Source organism: Chamaea fasciata, unplaced genomic scaffold, assembly GCF_029207755.1.
Source record: "Chamaea fasciata isolate MVZ Bird 193981 ecotype frontalis unplaced genomic scaffold, bChaFas1.0.hap1 SCAF_10, whole genome shotgun sequence".
Lineage (NCBI taxonomy): Eukaryota > Metazoa > Chordata > Aves > Passeriformes > Sylviidae > Chamaea > Chamaea fasciata.
Genome location: NW_027094095.1, coordinates 22,372,399 through 22,383,285, shown reverse-complemented (window position 1 = coordinate 22,383,285; position 10,887 = coordinate 22,372,399). Strand labels below are relative to the sequence as shown.

The 10,887-nt window shown below is 51.2% G+C and overlaps 1 protein-coding gene across 12 annotated transcripts in view; it reads right to left on the bottom strand.

Annotated features, from left to right (window-relative positions):
• Positions 1 to 1,291: 1,291 nt before the first annotated feature.
• Positions 1,292 to 10,887, bottom strand: part of ST3GAL3 (ST3 beta-galactoside alpha-2,3-sialyltransferase 3) — a 177,841-nt gene continuing 168,245 nt past the window's right edge. For all 12 annotated transcript variants that reach the window (XM_066192672.1, XM_066192668.1, XM_066192674.1 and 9 more), the window contains one exon: positions 1,292 to 5,469. In XM_066192672.1, the coding sequence (XP_066048769.1) occupies positions 5,380 to 5,469 (90 nt within the window). In that variant the 3' untranslated portion in view covers positions 1,292 to 5,379. The remainder of the gene's footprint in view (positions 5,470 to 10,887) is intronic.

Here is a 10,887-nt window from a genome sequence, read left to right as displayed (position 1 = left end):
TCAGGCTGCACAGGGTACTGGGGTGCAGGGCAAGGTTCCAGCCCCACAGGTCTCCAGACAGAGGGGTGACCTGCCCCTGCCAGCCCATGCTCCTCCACCTCCTCCACCCCCAGATGCCTTGTCTAGTCTGGAATAAGCCCTGCCGAGTCGAGCCAGGACTTGCTGTGACACCTGTCCTTAAAGATGCCACCCTTGCATGTGGCAGGATGGGGGTGATGCAGACCAGACAGATGGCAGGACTGAGCATGCCGTGACTGCTGTCCGAGACCACGGCTGGGTGTGACAAAACATACGTGGGAGAGGGCTGTGACGCAGGCTGCGTCCCATCCCAGCAGTGACGTGGCTCTTTCAGGGATATCTCTGAACAAGTCTCGTCTCAGCCGACCTGAACATCCTTGTATGCCCTAGTCCTAGGCTCTGTGCTCTTTTCCTCCTCAGCCCTCCCAAGACGAGGACAGGGCATAGGCCACCCCTGGGGCTGGCTCAGCCTGATGGCAGTGGTGGTCCTGCTCTTTAAAGGCTAGGAAGAGAGGAGGGATGGAAGGAGGATTTGAGCTACTCCAGCATCTCCTTGAAACCTGCAACCACGCATCAGGGAGGGCTGGGCAGTTGCTTCTCTGGTGCCCCATTGGTGCTAGCAACAACCTTGTTGTTTAGAAACTGGGAGGTGTGGCAGACCAGTCACACACCTGGAAGTAGCCTTCCCATGCCTCCAGGCGATGGGACTGTCCCCAACATATCCTGTGGCTCTGGGAGCCCAGTGGCATCACCAGGGTTTGCCTAAGGGGTTACACTGCTCCAGCTGAGACTTGGCAGGTATGAGAGCTGGTCACAGCCTCGGCCTCTGGCTTCCCAAACCATTTCCTTTTCCAAGATACTGTGGTGAGAAGGTCACTTGGCTGGACACCTGCCTTTGTCAGGGCCGCACCCAGCCCGGTTGCTGCTGTGACCCTTGGCGGGAAGTCATCTTGCTAGCAGGGAGTCCCCAAGAGAGCAGTCAGTCACAGGCAGCTTGTCACAGGCAGGACAAGCTCTGATGCCTGTGCTTCCAACGTTAAATGAACCCAACCTGCAATCCCCTCTCCCACCCCTGAAAGTCACCTGCAAGGAGGAGCACAGCCCTCTCCTGTCCCCAGCACCAGGCCACTGGCATTGGCCAGCTGCAGCTCCTGGCAGCTGGATTACTGTTCTGGAGTCAGCAGTGAAACCAGGCAGGGGACAGCCCAACCAGGGGAATCCCTCTGTCTCCCATAAAAAAGGCCCAAGGCAGCAGAAGAAAGAGGCCAGCCAAGCTTGTTTGATAGCTTTATTGCTTCTGTGATATGACAGAATTGATGTGACATAAGCCGGCTTGGAGGAGCCTGCAAGACTCTTACCCTCCCTGCCTAGAGGGGAAATTTAAAAAAAAATGCAGAAACTAAAACTTATTTTAAAAACTCATTGAGTTCTTGCATCTTGGCTTGGTACAGTACCGGCAAATGCACTGGCCTTTCCGAGACCCTGTGCAGGCTGTGCAAGGAGCAGAGCCCAGAGGGGCTGGGCAGTGGCCCCAAAGGGGCTCCTGCACTGAAGGACACACCTCTAATACTGTGAGTGACATGCTCAGCCCGAGAGCACACGCTGTGCTGGTGCCCGTGGAGCTCAGCGTGGTGGCTGCCTCCCCACCAAACACTCTGGAAGCCCTTGCCTGTGCCCAGTTCTGCCCATACCCAACCCAACTGCCCCCACTCAACACAGACACCCCCCGTCCTGACACCTTCCCCCACTGCTAGCAGTGCTCACACTGAGGGGTAGCACAGCATGGCTGGGCAGGGCCTCTCCACTTCTCCCTCTAAGGAAGGAGACACTGGAAGCCCAGAGATGCTGGGATGAGGAATGCTGGGCTGGATCCCACTGCTGCCTCATGCTACCTGGCCATGGCGCTTACCTTTGGCATATGTGAGCTTGAGGCCATAGCATGGGTGGGCCAAACAGGGTGAGCTGGTGGTGGGAGCCCAATGCCAGTGTGGTGGGCACCGCTACAAATGCACAAGCAATCCATGGGGTGGTCAGCACAGCAGCAGCAGCTCTCTGGCAGCTCCTGTCCTCCAGAGCAGCACATGCAGGCTGCCCTGCAGCTCCCCAGACCTGTTCTCTGCACTAGTTGGAGCAAAACCCAACCGTGGTCACTGGCCTCTGATCTCTCCGTTTCCCTGGGCTGTCTCTAGGCAGGTTCTCTGCCACCTGAGTGGCTTTTCTGCACCACAGCGCATCAAAGCACCAGGCAACCCCGCTCTATATTTAGGCTGTGGAGAATTCCCCTGGGCTCTCCCTTCCAATCTGACAAGGTGAGTCACTGCAAGGGAGAGGCCAAGACTCACATCCGTCCCACTGACCCTGCTCTGACCCGCGTGCACCGCTCTGAGCTGCCAGGACTGCAGTGTTTCAAGGGCGGGAGGTGGCTGAAGGTGCACATGGGGTGGCAGCCAAAAGAATGGCACCCAGGAGCAAAACCCAGTGCTGTGCACTGCACCTGGAGCTGGAGCCCCATGACCCGGCCATGGGCTGCTTTGTGGTGTCAGTGAGCTACAGGAGACTCTTGGTCCCCAAATGCTCTTTCCTTCTACATACAGGTGGTCCTGACCCACCACAGTCACTCTGAGCCATGCACTCAACTATTCAACTCGGACTCTTCTGCCTGCAGACCCCTGTCAAGGTGGAGGGAAGGACTTGGAGTCACCTCCCTGGTCTGTAGGATCAACTTCCCGTCAGGACTTGTTCATGGCTGCGGTGGACAGCTGGGATGATAGGGAAAGCTGAGCAGTGGCCATGCTGTGGCCTTGGACCTGGAGCCAGTGAGTTGGAAGATAAAAGTGCCCTGTAGCTTTGTAGTGTTCAATAAACCAGTCTTAATCAAATTAATGCCATCACTATGCTTTGTGGGGATCCTTTCCCCAGTGGGTGGAGAGGAGCCCAGCACAGACACCAAAGGCTCTTCCCTCCTCCTTCTGGATGCAGCTGCCCACTCTGCCATCTCAGCTCACTGCAGCCCATGGATCCAGCTCTGCAGCTTTCATGGCAGCTAGTTAAAGCATCAAGACAGAGAGTGGGTGTCAATCTTTCCCCAGCCACAACCTCAGCCGGATCTAGACCAAGCATTCCCACTGCCAGCATAGCTGGGACTCAATGGAAGATGGTCCCAAGTCCAGGCTGACACCCAGGAACTGCGAAGGGTGTGTTGCCTGGGTGAGAGCCCTGGAAATCCAGTCCCACAGACTCCACGAGAACAAAAAACAAACTGAGAGATACTTCAAAGGAGTATCTGCCACAGCATATGCTCAAAAACCTGCTGGAAACCTCACAGAGCATCCTGACAGGAGGCATGTCCCTGGGGGCTAGAAGAGCAGAGAAGTGGGGATAGAACATGGGAAGGGTAAAGGGAAGGAGAGCCTCCCAGCATGCTTCTGCAGCCCAGAAGCAGCAGGATCTTTGAGCTGCTCCCAGATAACAAGGGAAACAGCAGCCACAACAAGTAGCTGGGCAGGACTTGCCCCTGAGCAGGCTCCTTGGCTACAGGCACAGCAGGCAGGAGAGGCTCCTGAGGGATGCATCCCACACCAGTCTGAAAGCAGCACTCAGTGCCATGTCCTGGGAGCTGCCTCTGTCTGCAGCCTGGTCTCAAACCATTCTACACAGTTTGCTCATCTGCCCCACACCTGGGTCACTGCTGCCCCTCCTGCACACCCCCCTGAGGGTCTCAGGTCCAAAGTCACAGTCACTGCCATGCGAGCCCTGCTCTCAGCATTCCTTGCCCATTCCAGGGTCATGCTCCCTTCAGCCCAGAGCAAGGCAAACTGCAATCCGTGGGCTATGTCAGACACAGTGCCAGGACCATGAGCACAACCCACACCCCTCTGGGATCCCCCTCCCCTGACCCCAGCACCGGCTGGCTGTGTGCCTTGACACCCAAGTACTGGAACAGTGCCTGTGGGTGCACTCCAGCCTGCTCCAGGCTAGGAGAGCACAGGAGCCACTTTCCACATGTGACTGTTCATTGCCTTGGCAATCTCCCTTCTGCCCATGCTCTTCAGGTGGATGAGACCACCCTGCTGCCCTCGCACTTGGCCATGTTGATCAGTTTATTCCAGCTCCTCTGAAATACGTATACAAATCAAATGTGCAAATAGTGCATCTTGGGACGGCAAAGGAAAGATATGCTCCTGAGAGTAGGAGGAGCAGCAGTGCTAGAGCAGCACAGGAGGAGCTTGGAAATGGAGTGAGCAAGGGCTGAGCAGAGGGTGAGAGTTCCCATCAGGTTCCATCATCATTGAGGTCATACGTCGCTTAAATAGGGAACATGATCGCGTCTGGAACGTAAAACAAACATCTTCAGCAGTCCGCTCTCAAAATGTAAAGCTTGAGATCTCTGCTCAAGATCTGACCTCCTTCCAAAGAATAAATTACTCCCCTCCCACACCAAACCAAAGTGAGATGCTGTCCAGAAACAGTGACACCAGTCTGCACGGACTCCACGGGAACCCTGCACAGCAGGCACAAACCAAGAGACCTGAAAGCCTTGAGCACAACGGGGCAGGCTCCTCTGCATCGTGTCAGGCAGGAAGGTGGGGAGGGTCTGCTGTAGGCAGAGAAAGCCACCAGCTCCCTGCTCCACCTCGGGGTCAGGGCAGAGGCAGAGCAAATGGCTATGAAAAACACAGCCAAGTCAGTGGCTGCTGCTGTTGCTGCCTCTGTGGAGGAAGTGAGAAAAAATGCAGAAAAACAAACCCATGCTCATCTCCATCCAGAAGTTCCAAGTGGAGAATAAGAGGAAGCCATTATTCTCCCTTCGAATTGTAGCAGCACCAATGACACCGAAGCTTTGGATGGATTTGTTTTCCTGGGAAAAGGTCTGAGGCCGGTGACAATGCAGATGGAGCAAGAAGAGGCCAGGTTTTTCGCAGGGCTGTGCACAAGCAGACTTTGCCTTGTACCTTGGTATTTCTAGTATTGTTCCAGCAGTCTTTTAAAAAATAATACTTTGTACATTCAGGCTTTACTGCCTTGGGGCAGCATCACCTCCCATTTGGCACTAATCATTTTATTCACAAACCTTTCTTCTCTCTCCTGAGTCTTTCCTGTCTAATTCAGGATGCAGAAGATCTGTCTGTGATGAAGAGTTCAAGAACTGTCCACTCAGCCCCTTGCCCACCTCCTGCCAGGTTTAGGCCTGGAGGTGGGAGATGTAACCCTCGTGCAGACTGGCAAGAGGGTCTTCCCAGAGCACCGGGGCATCTCTGTGATCTTCAGTGAGGTGGGATTCTTGCAGGGGGCTGCCAGTGCCTGCTCCCAGAGCTGCAGCGTGTCTTCATCTCCTCCCTTGGACGCTGTGGCTGCAGCCACTCAGATCCCACTGGTTAGGTCAGTGATGACTCGGGCTTTCACCAGCTTTCTCAGAAATTCCTTCTCCCGCTGGATGTTGTGCGTCCAGGACTGGAAGAGAGTGAGAGAGACAGGAGGTCAGCAACTACCCTGGCCAAGCATGCTCCTGTCCCTCATGCTTGGGAGACTGCCAAGGACACAGATCCTGCTGTAGATCAGAAGAGCCCTTGCACACCAAGGACCTTCTCTAACGTAAAGCTGAAGCAGCAGGGTCAGACCCATGTACCTGAGGTAGAAAGTTTGCCCATGGGCTGGGGGAAGTTTTTTGGCATGGTGAGATCTGGGCAATCCAGATCTCTTGGGCAGATGTGCCCTCCCAAGCTACTGCACACAGAAGCCCAACAGCACAGCACTGGTGATGGTCTGTGACAGCGAACAGAGCTGGCAGAGGACACAACGGCATGACATGTACCCACCACACACAGCTCCCTGCCAGGCCATGGCAGTGTATGGGGGTGCATGCAGCTGAAAGACCCCAGGATCATCCCTATCAAAGCTGGTTCTTGTTCCTGCTAGCTCTATCAAGAAGAAATCACCTGCTAAAGGTTACACTAATACAATGTGAAGGGTTAAACGGCCACATCTCCCAGCAGGCACTTCAGAGCAGTGATTGCTATTAGCCAGTGTCAGCGCACCCAGATGTGTTCCCTGCAGCAAGCTTGAGCTGGGATCACAGCACCTGCCATCACTCCCTTTTGCTGGGACTATTGAAGCACTTAATGAAAGCAGGAAATGGTTTGTCACACCATGGCGCCCAAACAGAACAGGGAAAAGCAACTTTCCCCAAAATCTCCCAACAGGACAAGAATCAGAGTACATGATTTTGGCACAGTGCTCTGGTCAGCAGGTAATCTGAGCTCTAAATAAAATCTGGACCATGACAAAATCACTCTACAGGAGCCTCCCTGAAATGGCCTCAAACCAACAAAGCATCAGCCCCATGAGCCCACTGAGGGCACTCTGTCATAGGTATCGAAATCCACTTTACCCACTGCCAAACTGTGGGAACTTGCCTGCAAAACACTGGTTGCATACATCATGCACAATGTGCATGTGGCCCTCCTGTCATCCAGCTTGTCCTGTCCTGTCCTGTCCTGCCCTGCCCTGTCTGGGACAAGCAGCTCTCAGCTATGACTGCTGTGTGGCACTGACAGCCCTAGGCGTGACGTGCACACAGTGGGCTGACAAGAGGTTCAAGGCACTGAAGGTCCCTCTCTAGATCTCCAGCACATTTTGGAATTCTCTTTCTTGCTGCTACTGCATGTTTACAAGCCACTTCCATCCCCTCAGTGTACAGGTATGATGACAGTTAAAGCTGCTAAAGAAACTTCATGCAGGTATTACCTTGTAACCTGTGTTCAAAAGAAGCCTTTGACTTCCTCTGCTTCCAGTGACACTGTTACCTGAAGGCTGGAAAGGCTACACAGCTTTTGGGAACAGGACCACACCGGAGAACTGTGTTGGCACTCTTTGGGACTCTGGAAATGCATAAGGCCCTGTCTCTAAACTGAAATGATGTTGCCCCGAAACAACTCAGTGCTTGGCTTCAGCTACTGTAAAAGCAGAAACTGAAAAGTGGCACTGGGAATAAGGGTTACAAAGCCTTGTAAAAGGAAAAAAGCATCAGTTCCAGAAAGCAGCAGTGGGAATGATGGTGGCACACAGAGAGCTGTGAGAGCAGGGCTGAGCGTGTGTTTGAGCCAGAGAGCCAGGATCCCCCAATGTGCTGGAAACAGTTCCACATGTGGCATGTCAGCTGGTGGCCCTGGGCTTGGCCCCTGCCATGCAGCAGTGTCACTTCTACCAACACAGCCCCTTGCTAGGAAGGCTCAGCCCTGGCAGAGGCAGCCAAATGTGTGAGCGAGCCCCTGCCCACAGCCAGCCAGCACTGCCTGCTGGCAAAGAGGCCACGCTGGGACACCACGTCTCAGTGCATTCACTTGCTGCTGGCTGGGCTTGTTGTTGAAACCTGCCTGGAGCACCAGGAGCCTGATACCTCACAGCACAATCTGAGCCCTCCTCCATGCCTTTCAGCCTCATCACACAGTGTGAGAAGCCAACTGGTTTCGGCCAGGACAACTGTTCCTGTTTGTGTTTTTTGTACAGATGAACTGGGGAGGCAGCCACTTGTAGGCAAACTCAAACCACCTAAAATGTCACCTCGGCCACGTGCAAGTGTCTTATCTGATGGCAAGAGGAAATCTGCTTTGTGAAAAGTACAAGTGGAGCAGGAATTTAAGTCCAGGAGGTAGATAACAAAACTTTGGGTGATACAATTGCAGTCTCTCACATTACAGCTAGGTCTGGCTCCAGGACTCATCAGAAAGCTGCTGGCAAGACCTACCGACCTGTGGTTGTTCAGCATCCAGGCTGTTTTATGCCTCAGGCACTGCCACTAACTCTGTTTTACAAGCAGACAGTCACACAAATGGCAATTCAGCCTTCCACCTGATCTGTGGATCTTAGTGATGTCCACATCAGTACTCTAATATTTTGTGGTTAATGCAAGTCCACAGAGGAAGAGGTTCCCTTGTGAGAACAGGCTTTCATCCCTCCCAAAGAGCACTATCAGGGCAGCAAGTGTGGTGCTGCTCCCCCATTGCCCGACAGCAGGACGGGCAGGAGGGATGAGGCATGTCTTCAACACCAGCTCTGGTTACTGATTACAGGAGAGGGACTCACTCACCCCACTGACAGACAGAGCTGATCAGACGAAGGAAGCTGCATTCCAGCACTAGCAGCGGCAGTGGGGACAGGAGCCAGAGCAGTTTTCTCAAAACTGACAGGAAAGCAGGCACCTCAGTCCCATTGCTGCATTAGGAAAAGGCAACAAAATACAGCCTAAACTCCAGAAGGTTTCAGGGTGTATACACCTTAAATAGCACACAGTGCCAGCGGAAAACTACAGCCCTTTCCTTGTCAATCGGCACCTCAAAGTCAGTGATGGAGCAGTTTGGAGCATTCACTGTCACCTCCACCTTCCTGTCCCTGCACATCACCACCACTTCTGCAACCTGGCAGACTGGCTCTGCCCTCTCTCTCTGCTGCTTGCATCCAATGCAGCTTCCACTTGTGGAATCAAGCAGGCTGCTTGCCTGAGCCCATGGTTGGCGTAATGAACTTTGAGAGTTCCAACAGGAACATCCTAAGGAGGTTCCAGACCCCTTCTGATTTTCTGGGGATCAGGCTAGGATTTCCTGTGCTTTGGGTCTCTCTCTGCGTAGTGGATATTTGCTCTTTCCAGTGGAGAGAGAAGCAGAGGGAGCAGAGTTACTCTGAGAGCAGAGTACCAGAGCACTGTTGTAGCTGTTCATCCCAGGGAGGTGGCAGCAGCTCTGAGAGCTTGGTCACAGTTATTAGATGAAAATTTATCATCAGTTAAAGCCACCTTTCAGGGTTATGCAAATGCAGCAGCTCCAAACCACCTATCCTTTTTATCTTGACAATTCCACAAAGAAGCACAAAACATCATCTGTTGCTTCAAGAAAAGTCAAGTAGAATATTTTAAGCACAAGCAAATGTTTCAGAGACCAACCCATGAAGAAGGTAAGCTCCCCGTCTGTAATCAATTATAATCAAGGACTGCTCAGCTTCAGACCACATTAGTCTTATCAAGCATGCTGCAATTAAAATACAGGAAGGCTAAATTAGAGAGAGTGAAGTCAATGAGGAATGTATTCAGGAAAAACAGCAAGTTGTAGAGAAGGAGTTTTCTCAGTTCTGTTACATCCTCTGTATTTCTGCATGTCAGCAGCACTTCTCCACAGAAACCACAGCAGAGCAAAAAGAGTTACTTCACAGGTAACAGTCAGTTTCCAGTCTCCACCAGTGCTAATTTATCTTTGTCTTTAACCTTCGTTGCCTTGTCTCTAGAGCTGTGTAATTTTCATCATCAGACGGCCCCAGTCTGCTTGAACTCCCTTGGGATTCAGATGTACTGAAACAAAAAGGATGGCTGGGCACCCTCATCTTCTTGTCTTTAGGGGATTTACTCACAACTCCATTATGCCCAGTCATTCTTACATCAACTTTAAATTTCAAACAGCTGTTTTCGCTCCTGCTTACGCTTAACACACACACACAGAAACTGCATCTATTTTCAGTCTTCATTTTACCAAGTTAAATAAGCAATGTCTTTTTCTACCAAAACAAGCTGTTCATTTACACCATGAAGACTGGGAAATCTCACAGAACTACAGTAGCTTCCTCTGTCCCTATTTACTCCATATTTACTTCTCATGAACTAGAAAAAAAGGCTCACCAGTGCCTCATGCAGAGGCAATTCCCACACTTGACAAGAAGTCCTTTCCTCTAGTCTTTCCAGAGCTGTATTTGTCCTTCTTTTTCCCAGTAATAGTCTGGCAGCCTGAATTATTCTGTGTTCTGTTTGTACCTATCTAAGCACATTCCTCCTCTGCCATTGCCAAATAATGCTATCACAGATTACAGTCAAAATGTCTGTTATTGCCCCAAATAGCATGACCTTCCATTCATACTCTTAGGTTTCATGCCACCCAGTTCACTCCTCAAGGTGCTCATGGCCTTCCTGGATGGTATTTTGATCCTCCCTTTTATTGACCACACCTGGTTTTGTCTCATCACAAATTCCACTTGCACACCATTGCCTTCTGTTCCAAAAATCATTAAAGCAAACACTAAACATGACCTCCTGCAGAGGAACTCCCAGCTGTCCATTCAGTGCTGCTTTTTGTGTTCTCTCTTAGTGAGACTATTCATGTACAGGTGTTGCACCAAACCGTGGCTTCTGAAGCTTAACTAATAATATCTCACACAGCACAGGATTGCACGCTCAACTGAACTTCTGACAGGCGGGACTACTACACTTCCTCTGTCCCAAGAATGAATTTTTTTCTAATCAAATAAAGATATAAAATCAGTTTTTGTAACCTGCCTTTGGTAAATCCATGTTGTGTTTGCTTTCAGGATTTAATTATTCTTTCATCTAAACTCTGCTTTGAAGTTCTGAATAGTACCTCTGAGGTTACTTTAAGAGTTCTGAATTTGACAGGATTATTTTCCTTGACTTGCTCCCATACCATCCACTCCCACTCCCCCTCCAAAAGAAAAAAAAAAGGGAAAAAGAGGTATTATGTCCACTACAAGCTAATCCAGTGGAACCTGATAGATTTATTGTGAACCTTTTCCTCTGGACTTGCAGCTCAATTGGCTCAAAGTGGAACAGAGATCTCTTGGGCTCTCCTACCTTCTTCATTAGCTTCAACAGCTTTTGCCTTCCAGTGCTGACCCATCAATTTTCATTTTCTGTGAACTTCTCACCATAAGTGACCCTTTCCCTCACATTCATCATATCATCCTGATAAAGGTAATATATATTTCATCCTGATAAAGGTAATATATATATTCATGTGGTTCCTACTCTAATCCTTCTGCTTCCTTCTCCTCCCTGGATGTCAGTCTTGATAATTCTTTCCTCGCTTCCTTAGTAAT